The sequence below is a fragment of the Gigantopelta aegis genome, chromosome 9 (genome assembly GCF_016097555.1).
Source record: "Gigantopelta aegis isolate Gae_Host chromosome 9, Gae_host_genome, whole genome shotgun sequence".
Taxonomy (NCBI): Eukaryota; Metazoa; Mollusca; class Gastropoda; order Neomphalida; family Peltospiridae; genus Gigantopelta; species Gigantopelta aegis.
In genome coordinates, this window is record NC_054707.1 from 63,101,052 (window position 1) to 63,119,990 (window position 18,939).

Genomic DNA, 18,939 nt, shown 5'->3' on the forward strand with positions numbered 1-18,939 from the left:
TTAATCGCCAGTCGCCCAGCCAGGCTCCGCCAGGACGCCTACCGATCTGTTCTTTCATTAGCCGGAGCCCATCAGATTATCTAGCAGCGTCCGGCCGACGCCCTTGCGGCCGCACTGTCTCCACTGCGATCCAATGTTCAAAGGGCACCGCCCGGGCCCCATCTAATATGTGAGGACACACGTCGCAGACATGAAATTCACCCCATTCATCCACAGGCTCTAAATCCCCCGGCGACTCCTGCGATGACGCCAGCTGATATGTGAGGGCCGCTTAAATATAATATCTGTATTATGGGTATATATTTTGACTTGTAATAATAATCTTTTTCACCAGTGTATCACAGAAACATCACCTGGAATTCAAAATACTCCATGATATACATTGATAACCCGGTATGTAATTTGTTTTTATACAAGCAGTAGACCCTAATCCAGTTTCAGACCTTGAAAAGAAATAAAATAGAGGGAGTTATTAATTGCTCCCCTAACCCTAGCCATTAAGATTACCAATGTCTCCCCTAACACTAGCCATTAAGATTACCAATGTCTCCCCTAACACTAGCCATTAAGATTACCAGTGTCTCCCCTAACACTAGCCATTAAGATTACCATATTGTACATGTACATACAAATTCACACACTAAGTGGAACTAAAAGTTAAAGTCTATTTTTGTTTTAACGACACCACTAGAGCATAATGATTTATTAATCATCGACTATTGGATGTCAAACCTTAGGTAATTCTGACATAATCTTTGAGAGGTTACCTACATTTTTCCATTAGTAGCGAGGGATCTTTTATATATACACCATTTCACAGACAGGATAGTACATACCATGGCCCTCGATGTACCATTTGTGGTGCACTGGCTGAAAAGAGAAATAGCCCAATGAGCCCACTGACTTGGATCGATCCTAGACTGACCGTGCATCAGACGAGCAAAGGGAGCTAAAAATGACCCTCCCTGAACTAGTCTCAGAGGAGTGATGGGGGAGCAAGAGTGATAACTGTTTAAATGGTCAGGTCTTGAGTTTTAACCCTACGATAATCTACCCAGGAGGCGGGATGTAGCCTAGTGGTAAAGTGCTCGCTTGATGCGTGGTCTGTCTAGGATCAGTCCCTGTACAAGTATCTCATTGGGCTGTTTCTCGTTCCAACCAGTTCAGTACAACTGGTATATCAAAGGCCGTCGTATGTGTTAACCTGTCTTTGGGATGATGCTTATCAGGGGTTTCCCCAGAGGCATATGGCGTAGGGGGCCACTACGCCTTAGGTGTGTTAGTAAGTGCTTCGGCATCATGTAAGGGCCTCAAATCAATTGCCTCTATGCTTTAATTGGCTATATGTGACAATCAAGTGTTGTAACAACTTTTAAAACTTCACAGTACACAGGTATTCACACTTCTAATAGGTGACACATATCCTTCATACCTATTTAGCTGTAGGGCCTTCAGCACCCTTTCGTGTAACAACAGTTGATTGCTAATTGTCACAGAAAACCAAGCTGGCACTGAAAATGTAAGCACCTTAAAAATATCCTGGGGAAAGGTCTGCTTATAAAAGATCCCTTGCTACAAATGGAAAAATGTAGCGAGTTTCCTCTCAAAGACAATATGTCGAAATTACCAAATGTTTCACATCCAATAGCCTATGATAAATAAATCAATGTACTCTTACAGTGTTCGAGATTAAAAATTTGGGGCAGTATCCCAGTTGGATACTAACATTTCAATATCTGGTATCCCACCTGACAATTTTGTATCCCACAGCTTAAATTAAATTCACAAATAACATCGTAACAAACCTGGACGACACTCTTCTCGTTCCCAGTCTATTGCTACGCCGCAATCAAACGGAATTGGCAAAAAGATTTGCTGCATCTATTTTGGAGTAATACTGACATATATTAATGTTTACTAGTAATCTATAAGTGTTTCTAACATTACTAGGTAATGATAAACCTACCTGTATCAATTTTCTGCGGATGTGGAATCAATATCTCAAATAAAATTTGAAGGGAGGAAACATCCAACAAAAACAATAGCGACTTAGCAGTTCACAGTCTATTTCTACGTCGCCATTGCTCCAGTGTAGCATTAGACTGGGTACAAGTTGGGGAGATATTGTTATGGCATAGAATTAGACTTGGTACGAGCTCGAAAATACTTTGACTTAACTTCACCAGTAAATGATGACTTTCATTCTGATTGTTTCAGCGAAAAATAAAAATGCAGGATTAAAAAAACACAGCAACATTATATGGTATCCCTGTGGGATAGGGCCTACTGAGTTATTGAAGTCTGGTATTCAAAATTAAATTCTTGTATCCCCGGGATATCGGGATACCATTAATCTCAAGCACTGCTCTAGTGGTGTCATTAAACAAAACACTTTTTTTCATCTACCCAGATAATCAGATAATTGACAAATGTGTGTGAAATATTTTTTTATATAAGAATAACAACGTTATTTTATAGGCATTAAAATATGTCAAATGGTGATTCAAGTGCCATACAATACTTCAATTTTGACAAGATCTGATTAAACAAAAGCAGCACCAGCTACTCTGTGATCAGTTATGGTTTATTAAAATACAAGATGCATATTCAAGTATAAGTACAATTAAAACAGTGATATGAATGAATATCAAAGTATTAGTGCATCTGTAAACCTTGGTCTTTAAACAATAAAAATAACTGAAAGTAAACTTAAAGTTTGTTGTAACTTGTTGATTTTTAGGTTTGTGTTTTGTGCAAACCTGTACCGTGTTTATTTCAATGCCTGATGATGTGGACAGTTCTGTTGATTTTTATACATTTATAATATTGCAGGTTGGAACTGGCTTTAGTTTCACTGCAATGGATTCTGGGTATGCCAATACTGAAGATGATGTTGCACGAGATCTGTACAGGTAATGGAATGGTTTTATTACCCATATGGGCAGAGAGACGGGAAAGATAATGTTTTTCATGATGTCATATTCAGTGTTTAGGTGCTATGAATGGTTTTATTACCCATATGGGCAGAGAGACGGGAAAGATAATGTTTTTCATGATGTCATATTCATTGTTTTATTACCCATATGGGCAGAGAGACGGGCATGATGATTCATGTTTAGGTGCTATTTTATTACCCATATGGGCAGAGAGACGGGAAAGATAATGTTTTTCATGATGTCATATTCAGTGTTTTATTACCCATATGGGCAGAGAGACGGGAAAGATAATATTTTCATGATGTCATATTCAGTGTGTACGTGCTATGACTTCAAGATATGCACACAAAAAACCACAACATTTTTTTTCATATGGTAATGCGGTGATGGTGTCAATATATTTTGTAGCCTCTCGGAGCTTACATTTGGCATCAAGTCGGCACATTCACCAGAGCAGCAATGCAGAGTTTAGACCTAAAACATGTTGTTAAATCATAAAATATTTGGAATCTATTTTGTAGGTCATAGGTATACTTACATCATCAATGATGACATTTGACGGTACCTTTCAATATTGTTTGAAAATATTCCATGAAATGGTATCAGAATGACAATGTGTAATATAGCCTGAATACCCAAGTTGCTACTCGACAATATTGCACTTGTGAATTAATCAGTTTGTCACAAACTACAAGTCCTAGGTAGGTGAAACTTGCTTTGTAGTTTCACTTATCGTGTTTATCAGAGAGCATCAAAATATTTTATGGTAGGTGAGATATTTATTTCTGCAGAATTCCTGTTTAAAAGTTATATCAAATAAGTTAAAAGCTGAAATAAATTGTTGCTGTTATGAAGTTTTTAATTTGATTGTTTGTTTTGCAGTTGTTTGACTCAGTTTTTCACTGTGTTTCCTGACTATCAGAAAAATGATTTCTACATTACAGGAGAAGTAAGTTACTGTTTGTATTCTGTAAGTATTCTGTAATAGCAGTGTTTATGTTGGTGTGGTGGTTTAGGTGACATCATTCCAACCAGAATTGTGATTGTATTATTAAAAATATGTTTTCTAATATATAGTTTCGTTTAGCAAAATAATATCATTTGATGAGTTTTATTTTGTAAGATTTCATATACAGTCAACTCTTGTTATAACGGCCATGTTTGTGATGTGCTTATATTGCCGTTATAAAGAGTTTGCCAGTATAACCATTTTTGTGAAGAGTTATCTCCCTCAGCTCATTTGTTCACATAGTTAGCTAGTTTTAAAAATTTAGAACACGTAATACAAAGAAAGAACAACAAGAAAAGATTTAATTTGCTTTAAATTCAAATAACAAAATGAACATGTAGTAGCTGAATTCACAGAAGTCATTTCTTGCAATAAAGTCCATGATTGATGTTTGAATATGCCCGGCGTTGTAGTGAGTCAAGATGTTCGAAACCAATCAAAGGGTTCTGCTCAAAGTACTTTATTGCAAGAGAAAGTCCTTGTTTAGCACATCTTCAGTATTGTCATCAGTGTCATCTTCGCAGTCATAACTTGGAATATCATTAGAAACGTCCGACACGATTTGAACAATAGCGTCATCACTCAGCGATTCGACGGTTTCAACGACGCTGTCAGTGGCAATGTAGGCAGCGGCATCCATTTGGTTTTTATCTGGCATACACCTCAACAGAACTTGGAGTTCCTGCAGTGGCATGTCATCGTTGTCGTCATGGTTAACATCGGGACACTGCTGTGGGGGGAGAATACTGGTATGTCGCCAACAATTCACAATGGTTAACGGTTTCACAGACTTCCACACTTCTTTAACAAATGACAGAGCCTTTTTTTCCTCAATGCAATCCAGGAAGTAACTCACCAGAAACGTCTTGTAGAATCCTTTAAAATTTCGGATAATTCCCGCATCCATTGGCTGGATGTGAGATGTCGTGTTCAGCGGCAAAAACTTGACTTTGACATTTTTCAGTTCCACACCAGTACTGGAATGACTGGTCGCGTTATTCACCAACTAAATCACTTTCCAGCACTCATTCTTCATCCATCTGTTAAATTTCACCAACCAATCTTGCAAAAGAATCATAGTCATCCACGCTTTTTTGTTGCTGGTGTATGTGACGTAAACACTGGGATCAAACATTATCCTGAAACAACGTGGATGAGCCAACTTTCCAATGACAAGGGGTGTTTGCTTGTCTGTTCCAGTAGCATTAGCACACAGTGACACTGTGATTCAATCTTTTTGCCTTTTCTGATCTCGCACGTGGCACGTCACCAGAGTTGAATTTGGTCCAACTTTATAAAATAAACCCTTTTCATTCGAATTTTTAATGTTTTCAGGGTCGTAATCTGTTAGATCTTCCTGAAGTTGCTGTCACCCCTCAACTACAGCACCGAGATCAGCACTGCCCGCTTCGCCATGTTCCATGCGATTGAAAATGTTGTGTTGTTTCTTGAATTCTGTATCAATCCCGTTGAATAATGGAAAGATTTATCTATCCCCATTTCTTCACCAAAACGTTTTGCTTTTTCAATTAGCATTAGATCGGTAACATAGGCGTTTTGTGACCGAACATCGAAAACCCACAGGAACAGGGCCTGTTTTAAGTTGTGGTGTTTCCCGGTGCGTTGATGATTCAGCTTATTACAATCTTTTGGCGCATTGGCCCATTTTGCTTTTTAGTGCAAAATATCTCCTACTGTCAATCTGCTGACAAGGTTCTCAAATTCTTTGCTAAAGTGGCTTGCAATTTCATCTTGTGTGTGTTTTGGGTGACTTTCTTTAAAATCTGTTATGTCTCTTTTTTCGCCAATTAACATTTGCGCACGGTGTCGTTTCGTTGGAGGACATGATTATTCGTAAGTCAATGAAAAACATCGACTAGGCTCTACAATAAATACTATTTTATTAATAAGCAGTGACATGACTAACTCAACTCAGGCAAACATGTTTTTATTGCATCCCTACCCAAAACCAATGCATGTTTGAACAACACCGCTTGTGGTCGCAGCTCTGTGCAATCAACCATAGCTAATCCGGTGTAAGCCAGGCGTCGGCTTCACATCAAAATGTCGCTGAAATGTTAATTGTTGAACCACTCTTACTAATTAGGATGACATAATATGCCTAAGATGTGTTCCGTGATTCTTTGCGCCGATTTTAAAGATTGAACAATACATGAAATAGACATGTTTTTTCACCGTAAATGACTGCCGGTGCTGGTGCCGGAACTCAAATATTCCGTTATAATGATCAGATTAAAACTGAAACACATTGGTTCCCAGTAAAAGTGTGCCAGTACCCGAATATTCTGTTGTAATGGATACCATAATAACGAGAGTTGACTAATATGGAAGTAAATTAGGTTTCTGTATATAATAATTTTTTATTTGCAATGTAAATAATCATAACCTTTATTTGACATACAATAGCCGATATGTATTTTTCTGCTGGGGTGTCATTAAACATTCATTCATAAAAAAATAAAAATAAAAAATAAAATAAAAAACCCAGTTTATTATAGCATACATAAAATGTTTTTAATATTTTATTTATATACCTTATTCTTTCAGTCGTATGCTGGCAAATATGTCCCAGCCATATCTTACAAAATCCATATGGAGAACCCAAGTGCCAAAGTGAAAATCAGCTATAAGGGAATGGCTATTGGAGATGGTCTCTGTGACCCAGTTACAGTAAGAAACTATTTTATCCTATAATAGCAGGAGCCGGGACGTAGTAAAGCGCTCGCTAGATCTGCGGTCAGTCTTGGATGGATCCCCGTTGGTGGGCCCATTGGGCTATTTCTCACTGCAGCCAGTGCACCACGACTGGTATGTCAAAGACTGTGGTATGTGCTATCCTGTCTGTGGGATGGTGCATATGAAAAATTCCTTGCTACTAATGAAAATTGTAGTGGGTTTCCTCTAAGACTTGAAATTATCAAATGTTTGACATCCAATAGTAGTGATTAATAAATCAGTGTGCTCTAGTGGTGTCATTAAACAAAATAAAGATTTTCTTTTATTATTGTAAGCAATCCAACTTGTAATTGTCTTATTCAGCCACAAATTGTTTCTTGATGATTTTGAAAAATTAAAAATAAACTTTCCTTTCCCTTGATTTCAATATGACAGGATAAATAATGTGTTGAGAGGGAATATGTTTTCACCACACAGGCTACTTCTACTGAGAAAAAGCAGCACGGGATCTTTTATATGCACTTTTTGTCATAAACAGGACAGTACACACAATGGCTTTTGAAGTATTCATCATGGGGTGCCGCTTAGTTCCGGAAACTGGTCTCAGTGGTGTCGTGGTTAAGCCATCGGACATAAGGCTGGTAGATACAGGGTTCGCAGCCCGGTACTGGCTCCCACCCAGAAGGAGTTTTAGTGACTCATTGGATAGGTGTAAGACCACTACACCCTCTTCTCTCTCACTAACCACTAACAACCAACTCACTGTATGGACAGACAGCCCAGATAGCCGAGGTGTGTGCCCAGGACAGCGTGCTTGAACCGTAATTGGATATAAGCATGAAAATAAGTTAAAATGAAAAAGTTCAGAAAAAAAACATTGATACATATAGGCAGAGAATGTTTTATTTTCAAAATATTGATTTGCAACAGTTGCTCATCAACTGACAATTGGGGGTCAAGGCATAGCCCAGTGGTAAAGCACTCGCTTAATGCACAGTCAGTTTGGGATCGATCCCTGTCAGTGGGCCCATTGGGCTATTTGTCACTCCAGCGACTGGTACATCAAAAGCTGTGGTATGTACTATCCTGTCTGTGGGATGGTGCATATAAAAGATCCCTTGCTTCAACTGACAATTGATGAGCAACTACAATTTAATGTTTTAGAATTGTCAAGTGTTACAGTGAATCGTGACATGATATTGAACAAGATGTTCCCTGACAAGTTAATTGATCCAATGACCCATACACCTCATATGATCTCTGTTCGATAGAACTACTCATTCCACCCTACTCGCCACACAAGTAATACTGTTACTGTTATTTCACAAAAGTTGTGGTATGTGCTGTCCTGTCTGGGAAAGTCAGGACTCACACTACAACATGTGGTTAATTTAAGGAATATTTTATTAGCCAAAGAGAAAATCTTGTAGCTTCTTTGTATACAAATTAGCAATTGGCTAATTTGCCAATGCAAAGTGCATATAAAGCTAATGGGGAAAATGTAGCAGATTTTCTCGGACGATAATGTGTCAGAATTGCTATAAGTTTGACATCCAATAGCCAATGATTAGTTATCAATGTGCTTTAATGGTGTCATTGAAAAAAACAAATTTTAACTATTTACTGTTATTTCAGATGATGCCTAAGTATGCTGATTTCATGTTTAATATTGGCGTGCTGGACGAGAATGAGAGAGACTACTTCCAGAAACAGACAGACCTGGCCGTCGCAAAGATCAAAGCTGGCGATTACCTGGCAGCATTTAAGGTAAACTATAGTTTCAAACTGTGTTTATCAATAAGCAAATAAAAAGGAAAGAGCATTAAATTAAAGAATGAATGATAATGTTGTCAGTATAGCCATTTTTATTTGACTTTTCTGGTTGGACATACTGTCAGAACAATTTACATGCCCAACCTGCATATATTTGTGTGGTGATGTACTGAAATTTGTTAACATCCATAAATGTCTAGGTCATATTATATGCAAGAACCTGAAAGATGATAAAAACATTACGACAGTATAGAGCCCTTTGTGTACGTGCAAACATATTGTTGCAGCAATTTGAAAAATGTTCAGAATCTGTTGAACCACAATTATTTGCGAGTTATTGTTACAATAGTAATTTGTATGCGGGTGCATTATGGGTGAAATGTACACAGGATACCATGAAGGATCTTAACATATGTTATAACCATGCATACCGAAGGATGATCGGACAACGACAACCATACAGTGCCAGCGTGATGTTTGTTAGTCACTGAGTAAAAACTTGGGCTCTTTACTTTGCTCTAGAGAATGTTCGTTAAAAAGCAGAATCGAAGCAACCTCAAATGACCTGCTTGCCGATCTGCGATGTACAAGTGTGTACATCAAATCTGTATGTGTAAATATTGCTGGCACAAGCCAATGTATATTATGTAGTCAGTTTTGTATGTGATGTTTAATTATGTATGTTCTATGGATCACTGATCTGAAATAAAAATCTATTATTACAAGCATACAGGTTCCCAATTTTGTAGATGGGCCGGCTGATATTTGCCTGAATTACATGAAAATGACAGAATCTGGATAATAACTTTTATTGTGTTAGAATTACTATCTAACAGCTATACAGGATTCCAAACCAATCACTACACATTGTTACATGGATTACGACAAATATTGTGAGTAGAATGATGGAAATACATGGTGAAAACATTTGAGGCCAACTCATTTTGCCTGTAGCATTTTAGCCTGAATGCAAAGATTTGCTCCAGGACTGGGAGGGCAGTTGCCCCGTCTCCCCCAACCCGCAACTCATACCCTTATGAAGTTATGTAATGCCCTTGTCACTCCAGCTTCCTGTTACTATCACTGTGATGTAATTTGACCAAGCATTATGGGTTTTCTGTTTGTATTTTGTTTTGTTTTCTTTGGTAATCATTTGTAATAGAATAAAATAGTTATGATTGACTGTACATATGTATACAGAATAAAAATTAAACATTGTCTTGAAAATATTACATAACTCTCCTCATAACATTTTGTAATGTATCCCATGATAAGTCTTTGCCTGCTAGAGAGTTACGTAATTGTTGAATGGCACCAATTTGAATTCCTGTAGACAATGCATATTATATTTTGTATTAACTATGCTGACCATTACAATACTTTTATTTGTTGGGTTTTTTTCAGTACTTTAATCAACTTATTCTAGGTGGAAACACGTCTTTTACAGCACATGTAACTGGTTTACACGACTACTATAACTTTCTTAGAACTCAGGTATTCTAAGACATGCTTACTTATTGGTCTCTTTTGTTTTCGCTTTGTGTTGAAACGGGAACAATCTGTTTGATAACTGTGTTAACCTTCTTGTACGTCTTAAGAAATATGGCAGCAGTGCAGGATTTTAATTAAAGTAAATTAACATCAATGGTTTTAATTGGTTTTGAAACAAATAAAACACCACATTTTTTAAATGTCAAAAAATTAGATTTCATCCATTGATTTAGGCTGGACAAACTTGGTTTAGGTTGAATGAAAATGTTTGACTAATCTACTTTGACAATATTTAACCATTTCAGCTCTCTAGTTGAACGAAAATGTTTGATTAATCTACTTTGACAATATCTAACCATTTCAGCTCTGGTTGAACAAAAATGTTTGATTAATCTACTTTGACAATATCTAACCATTTCAGCTCTCTAGCTGAACAAAAATGCTACAAAATACAGGACAGTTACTCATGCTAATTGTATTATTAAATATTTTTGCAAAATTCGACATCAGTGTTTATATGTATTGAAAGGACAAACCACAGCTTATATCCTGCATTGCTGTACACTTTTGTTCTGTTAATGGAATAAGTTTATTAAAGGGATATTCCTGACTTAGTAGCTAACTATTTATTGTAAGATGTTACCAGCAAATAAAATTTCTTCAGTAATTATTACTATTTTTTTAATACTTTTATTATTAATGCCTGTATATGCTGGTTGTCCTATAGTGCAAGGCTCCCATTAAATGAATATTGTCCTCACACTTTCTATATATATGTTTCGGACCAATTGTCCTAATGTTTGCCTTAGCATGGACCACATTAAAATGTAATTTCAATGCAATTTTAATTGTTAAAAATCTCTGTTAGCCAGAAACATATTACAACTGGTGTGAAGTCAGGATAATCCTTTTAATCTGTTTCCTGCACCTAACATATTAAACGTGTGTACCACTTAACCCTAGTCTCAAACCTTCCTGCTTCCCATCAGGACTCAGTCTTGTATTGAGCTCAACGAAACGTTACAGGAGTTAGAAAGGAAAGGAATATGTTGGGTATTTCAGGTTTTCCTCTCATGGAACATTGTGTTTCCTCGTATTTTAATCGTCCTTTCCTCCAAAATGTGTCAGATGGCACAGATTTTAACCTAGGATTTCAAGAATTTCCATGACCCCTCTAGATTTCCTCGTTTTTACAGTTCACCAGTTCCCACCCTTGATATTTAAAACATTTATTTTTTGGACTCATATTTGCCTTCGACAAACTCAAATTGCCCTTTTTGGAATTTTGTGAACCCCCCCCCCCCCCCTTTACAGAATCCTGGATTTGCCCCTAAGGTGTCTAATATACTGTCAATGTAACACAGTCTAGTGAATGAGAGGATATTTAAACCTGTTGCCATCACAGTCTACTCCATCCAGTTAACAGACCTTGTATATGCACTATAGACAGGACAGCACTTACATAACCCTTGATACCTTAGTTGTAGTACACTGGTTAAAATAGAATTAACTTCTGTTGCCACTGCAGGGGATTGATCTTGTGATCTATCGCATCTCAAGATGATGTTGTACTGAGCAACATACCAGTGATTATGAAATGGAAGGTCAACTGTATTGTACTGTTGAGCCTGTCAGTTTCGTTCGAAAGGACACCTTTCTATAATGGATATCACTTGAGTCTAAGCAGAGGATACCTGTCTATAGTGGACATCACTTGAGTCTTCAACAGATTTATTCAACTCCAGTAAACCTGCAGTGAGATGACACCTCTCTATAATGGATATTCCTCAGATCTACAACAGGTTTAAAAGCTGATAAACCTGTCAAGAGAGGACACCTCTCTATAATGGATATTCCTCAGATCTACAACAGGTTTAAAAGCTGATAAACCTGTCAAGAGAGGACACCTCTCTATAATGGATATTGCTCAGATCTACAACAGGTTTAAAAGCTGATAAACCTGTCAAGAGAGGACACCTCTATATATTGGACATTTTGCCAAAACATTCCTGTTTTTTTGCTTGCAGTACTTTGACACACTCCTCAATGGGGATGAGACGCCCTATCCACCATACTTCCAGAATGTCACAGGACTGAATTTTTACTATAACTTCCTTTTAGCACAGGTAATAGTTTTCAAGTGTCTTCCAATTCTTTTATTACTCCCATACATGAAACCCACATGAATCTAGTTAGATTTCTGTAACATAAATCTTTTTTTTTTTTTTTTTAAACCCACCTCAAAACATGTATCAAACATCGAATTTTGAGGCAACATTATTCTATTGGACAATATAATTTCCATGTCGTAATAATAATTGTTTATTAGCATTTTGTTCTGAATTGATTAGTCACTAACTAAACACATTGTAAGAAAAGAAGAAAAATGAATTAAAAAATTAGGATTTTTGACTTTTTGATGCATTCTGAAACAGTAAAGTTGTGAGAATCTAAATGGATTCTGGTAGAATTTGAGAAAAATTAGGACTTGTTTTTGTTACAAAGAAAACACTAGTTATTAGTCAGCAGCTTAGATTCTGTGTTGCTTTATGGTAGGAGTAGAAGATGGCATCAGGTTTCTTTCTTTAGACCAAGTGTTGAAAATACCTATGTTAAGCTGGGGCGTAGCCAGAGAGAAAAAAACACCAAGGCAAACCCAGACCTGTAAAATAAATATCAGTGTCATGGGAAAAATAAAATAAATCTGGGGAAATTCCAGACGAGGCAAGCACTTCGTCTGCCTCATGCTGGCTATGCCATTGCTAAGACACCAAATAGTTGTAAATATTCCTTTCCTTTCCTCACTTTAAAATACACTTCAGATACATGTATGTCAGTTTGCAAACATGTGCACGAACTAACTTCTATAAATCCATTTATACTTATTTCCGTGCTTATAGCCAATTATGGTGCAAGCACGCTGCCCTGGGCACACACGTCAGCTATCTGGGCTGTCTGTCCAGGACAGTGGGTTAGTGAGAGAGAAGTCGGTGTAATGGCCTTACACTTACCCTTGAGTTATTAAACTTGCTCTGGGTGGGAGGTGGTACTGAACCCAGTACTACCAGCCTTATATCGGGTGACTTAACCACTACACCACCAAGGCAAGTTCTAAATAGGCCTATCACTCTTATGTTAAAGTTTTTGAGAAAGGCAGGCCATCATAAAAAATAGAATGCTTGGTACCACCTTGTCTTGAAAATGTTGTTGTTGCAGTTTCCCCACTTTAGTTTGACAGTGCTGTTTTTCTACACCTGGTACTTGTCTTTTTTTTAATGATGATTTTTCTACTAACATCATAATTATACTGAACTCCATTGAAAATGCATCAGTTGGATTTGTAGTTGTAAAAAGGATATTTAAAAACACACAGTGAGTTTGTATAACTGGATGTATTCTAGCAGGCAATAAACAATCCAAAAATTGTATACAATGGTTCAGGTTAATGTGCATTATATAACAGTCACGCACATACAATTGGATGGTGCATTTTTGCAGGAGTTCAGTATATATGTAATGTAGTTAGTAAACATGTGAAGGTGCTTCCCCTACTACTATAATTAATTTTGTTGCTGCAACTACTACTACAATTACTACTAACATCAATAATAATTTGTCTTGTAATTTTTTTTAACGATATTTTCAAGAGCTTTAAAGCCTTTATTCTATATTTTACAAATACATATATTTTTATAAATCAAGATGACAGAAACAAGATAATTTAAATATCTAAATTGCTGAATTTTTACTCATTTAATTTTATAACCTTTTTTCTTTCTTTTTTTAAACAATATTTATTCAATTAAATGAAGTGGATCGACAAACAGGCGATAACCCTATATAAATGTCTCTCCATGAGATGATGTTACATACTGTATAAATTTTATAACGATGTCTGCTTGTATGTTGTTTGTATTTTTGACTCATAGATGTTTTTACATTTTTATTTTAGGCACCACCTGAATTTAACTATTATGGCAAGTTTCTGGCCAGACCAGAAGCCCGTCGAGCGATCCATGTTGGAAACTTGAAGTACAACGATGGGGACAAAGTGGAAAAACATCTTCTGAATGACATGATGCAGTCAGTGAAAGGCAAAATCGCAACAATTCTTGACAATTACAAGGTTTGTTTTCACTGATAAAACATTCTTATTGAAGTTAGCAGTATAAAAAATCCCTTGCTACTAATGTAAAAATAAGAGGGTTTTCTCTCCAAGACTATATGTCAAAATTACCAAATGTTCAGGGATGGGAATTCTCCTCGGATCAGCTGTTTTCCTCTCCTGGAACATTGCGTTTCCCAGGACCCCTCTAGATTTCCTCTTTTTTTACAGTTCCCCAATTCCCACTCCAGAATGTTTCACATCCAACAGCAGATAATTAATAAATGAATGTGCCCTAGTAGTGTTGTTAAAGAAAACAAACTTTTTACAGAGTCCATAGCTCAATGGGTCCATCGACGGGTATTGATCCTATACTGACTGTGCATCAAGTGAACACTTTATCACTGGGCTACATCCTGCCCCTATTTCCTGTCTAAGACTATATGTCAGAATTACCAAATGTTTGACATGACTAATAAATCAATGTGCTCTAGTGGTGTCGTTAAACAAAACAAACTTTATCTTTATCGACCATGTGGTTTCTACCTTTTCCCCCAGGTTTTGGTCTACAATGGACAGCTGGATATCATCATCGCGGTGCCATTGACCGAGGCGTGGCTCCAGACAGTGCCGTGGTCGGGACTGGAGCAGTATAAAAACGCCACAAAGCTGATCTGGAAACTCAACCCAAAGGACACAGATGTTGCTGGCTACGTGAGACAAGTGAAAAATTTCTATCAGGTAAACTGCATTCTAGTGATTGCGTACAGCCAGACACATGTGCAGGACATTGTGCAGGAGGGGGTCTAAACTGGCAAGGAAAATGTTTAGAGGGGTGGTCGGGTCATAGTGCCCTGGAAAATTAAAATTTTAAAAAAGAAAAGAAAAAAAAGACACTTTGTTTGTGCCCCCACCCTCCCCCTCCACTTCACACACACTTGTGCAGCCTTTATATGAAAATTTTCTATCAGGTAAATATTTATCCTAGCAATTACGTTGAAACTTTATACAATAATTTCTATCAGGTAACACATTATCCTAGCAATTACTTTCAGACTAACTACACTGGATCTGTCCATATTTTATATATTTAGCATCAGGGCCTCTACTTCTCTGTGTTTGTAGTTCAGGGTTCCTTTTACTTTTCTGTATATTGGGTTCCTGGGCCCCCGATTGTCCTTTAGTTTGGAATCTCTAGTATTTTGTAATTTGGGGTTCTAACCTTTTAGAACTTAAACCGTATGGTCCGAATTAAGGTCAAAGCCTCACTTGTTAGAACCCTTGCTGGTGTTTTGACCAGTTTACTGTTGGATGTCAAACATTTGGTAGTTTTTGACATACAATGTTAGAAAGGAAACCTGCTACATTTTTCCCATTAGTAGCAAGGATCTTTTATATGCATCGTCTCACAGACACATATACCTTTCATATACCAGTTATTGTGTACTGACTGGAATGAGAAATAGCCCAATGGGCGTACTGACGGGGATCAATTTTAAATGGATAGAACATCAGGCGAGTGCTATATCTCTGGGTTACATCCCACCCCTTGAACAGCTTCTTGGTCACAAGTTTGCAAAAACTGATTTTCCTCATCAAGAATCCTTCAGAATGAATTCCAAAGGATTGATGGGAATCAAATATCTGCCCAGAATCTGACTGTACATAATAGGCTTTATGTGTGGTCCAAATTAATGTTTTGACCAGTTACCATATAACCCCACTTCTCCATTTTATAGATCGGTATGAGCCAGATTATGCTCTGTGACTATATAGTTAAAAATAGTTCATATTAATTCACGATATTCAAAAGAAAAGTTATTAGTAATCTTTACAATTTTGTTCTGAAAATATTACAGATGTTTTTGTTTTCACCCCACTAGGTTATAGTTCGAGGAGCTGGACACATTCTTCCTTATGATCAGCCTGCGCGAGGAATGGATATGATACAGAGATTTATAGAGAACAGATAACTACAGCACCTGTTCATGTTACTCCATTTACCGGTTATAGAGAACAGATAACTACAGCACCTGTTCATATTATTCCATTTACCGGTTACATAAGTGTATGAGGTGGGGAGGGGGAACGGGTAGGAAGAATATTAACAGTTAAAAAAGTATCTGAACTATTTTTGTATCTTAATAGCAAAGCTCCATGCATTGATTTACTACCTGTCCCATCTCTCTCCTCCATGGAATATAACACCTGGACAATTTGTGATAAAAGGTCCATCACCAACCCCAGTGAAATAATAAGCATATCTATTTATTATGACATGGTGGATCAAACATAAAAGATTATTTATTTTTCTGAATATAACGAAATTTTATTTTTTATTTATCACTTCTAACATTGCAGTTGATTTATAATATACTATTTATGCCTGGTACATGCATTTGTACCTGTAACAAAACTGATGATATCAATGCATGTTGTGTATTTTTAGTGTTATGTTTCTTAAATAAACTAATTTTGAAACTGTGTATATAAGTATAGTTTTTGTTGTTGTGGTGATGTTTGTGTTCAGGGATAGATGCAGGATTTGTAGAGGGTGCAACTTAAAATGTGAACCTACTAAATTTCAAAATACTCAAATATAGATTAAATACATGTATAGAAAATGGTTCTCAAAAACATTCACCTGACCACAGTAAAAAAAAAAAAAATTATATATATATTCCTTAAATACATGATTTTCATAAATTTCAAAATTCATCAATTCTTCAGACACTTGTAGAGTCTGAAGGTGTAAATTAAAACTTTAAAGCTGATAAAACAAATTTAAAGCAAGACTTACATTGTTACACATTGAGATTAGATCTTGGAGGGGTACCTGCACCCCAAGCAGCCTTGCTTTTGAAGTCCTTGTGAAAACAGCCACTTGATCACAGCAGTCTGCAGAAGCAGATTCTCATCGACAAGAACCCTGCAGAATTAATTCCAAAGGGTTGTACACCACGACTGGTACATCAAAGGCCATGGTATATGCTAGCCTGTCTATGGGATGGTGCATATAAAAGATCCCTTGCTGCTAATCAGAAAGAGTAACCCATGAAGTGGCGACAGCAGGTTTCCTCGCTCAATGTCTGTGTGGTTCTTAACCATATGTCCGATGCCATATAATCATAAATAAAATGTGTTGAGTGCATCGTTAAATAAAACATTTCCTTCCCAAGTGTTGTAGAGACCCGAATATCTGTCCAGACTATGCAGTAGACTTCATGCTGCTGGCCTGAATCCAGCTAGACAACATGTTACATGCAGACACTGACACACACACTAAACACGTTGATTCAGTGTGTACATTCATTAAACACTTGATTTTCAAGCAGTTCAAAATTTTATAATTTTTGTTGTAGTATGTATGTGTTTATACCAACTTGTATAGCAGACAAAATGAATTTAAACACAAGACTCATTATGTTTGGATCCAGAGAGGTATGGATTACCAGTAGCCTTCCTTTGATGTTTAACTTAATTGAGTCTTGCTTTTAAATTTCTTGTGAAAACGTCTACTTAAAAAACGTTTGTTTTGTTTAACGACACCACTAGAAAATATTGATTTATTAATCATCAGTTATTGGATGTCAAACATTTGGTAATGTTAACAGTATTAGAGAAGAAACCCCTACATTTATCCATATGTAGCAAAGGATCTTTTATATGCACCATCCCACAGACATGTATACCTTTGATATACTAGTCATGGTGCACTGGCTGAAACAAGAAATAGCCCAATGGGCCCCATTAACTGGGATTGATGAATCGTAAACTGATAGGAAATCAAGCGAGTGCCTTACCACTGGGCTACGTCCCACCCCTGAACAGATATATTGTCACAACAGTCTGCAGAAACAGGCTCTCACCAGCAAGACTATTTCTCGCTCCAGCCAGTGCACCACGACTGGTATATCAAAGGCCATGGTATGTGTTATTTTGTCTGTGGGAGGGAATACAAATAACTGAGTACAAACACAGACATACATACAAACACATGTACATATGCGCACACACTCGCACAAACACGCACATACATATCCACATACCAACATACATATTGGAAGAAAGAGGTAAACAGTTTTGCATAATATCTATTCACATCACTATTGCAATACTATCACAATAGTATTTTAACTATCGCAATACTATTGCAATAGTAAAACCGACCACAATAGTCGCCCCTACCAAATATATGCCCAGACTGTATGTAATAGGCTTTATGCTGCTTATCTGCATTCAGATATACCACTTCAGGGTATTTCCGCTCAAACCTTCGTCAGCCCTGGATGCAATGAGCACAGCATGTCATTTGGGTAGCCAACGATTGGTGGCATGTCATATGCGCAGATAAGACAACATAAGTTTATTTAATGTAAACATTACACATTTGAAATAACAAAAAGTTTCAAACAATCATTACATTCTGTCTTGATGCATGTGTCTTAATAATTGTTTGAGAATGATTTGCCAGCTAACAAAAAGGAAGGAAATGTTTTATTTAACGACGCACTCAACACATTTTATTTACGGTTATGTGGCGTCAGACATATGGTTAAGGACCACACAGATATAGGGAGGAAACCTGCTGTCGCCACTTTATGGGCTACTCTTTTAACTAGCACAAGGGATCTTTTATATGCACCATGTCACAGACAGGATAACACATACCACGGCCTTTGATATAACAGTTGTGGTGCACTGGCTGGAGCGAGAAATAGCCCAATGAGCCCACCCACGGGGATCGATCCCAGACCGACCACGCATCAAGCGAATGCCAGCTAACATTGCTCATCATGATCTCTATGGAGATGGCAGTCTAATGGTCTGAGCTGCTATTCAGCTGGGTCATTGAACAGATCTTGTAACTGCCATATGAGGTGCAATGACTGATGTTCAGTATAGAGATAACATCATCACAACGGTTG

At 37.1% G+C, this 18,939-nt stretch overlaps 1 protein-coding gene across 2 annotated transcripts; it reads left to right on the forward strand.

Annotated features, from left to right (window-relative positions):
* Positions 1-317: 317 nt before the first annotated feature.
* Positions 318-16,497, forward strand: LOC121381212 (probable serine carboxypeptidase CPVL). Of its 2 annotated transcripts, none has more exons than XM_041510411.1 (9): positions 318-393; positions 2,833-2,912; positions 3,819-3,885; positions 6,514-6,636; positions 8,278-8,409; positions 9,820-9,909; positions 13,859-14,032; positions 14,570-14,752; positions 15,895-16,497. In XM_041510411.1, exons 1-9 carry the CDS (start codon positions 373-375, stop codon positions 15,982-15,984), a joined length of 960 nt encoding a protein of 319 aa, XP_041366345.1. In that variant the 5' UTR covers positions 318-372; the 3' UTR covers positions 15,985-16,497. The 2 variants fall into 2 exon arrangements, with proteins under 2 accessions (XP_041366345.1, XP_041366344.1); XM_041510410.1 differs by lacking the exon at positions 9,820-9,909 and adding an exon at positions 11,934-12,032.
* Positions 16,498-18,939: the final 2,442 nt, after the last annotated feature.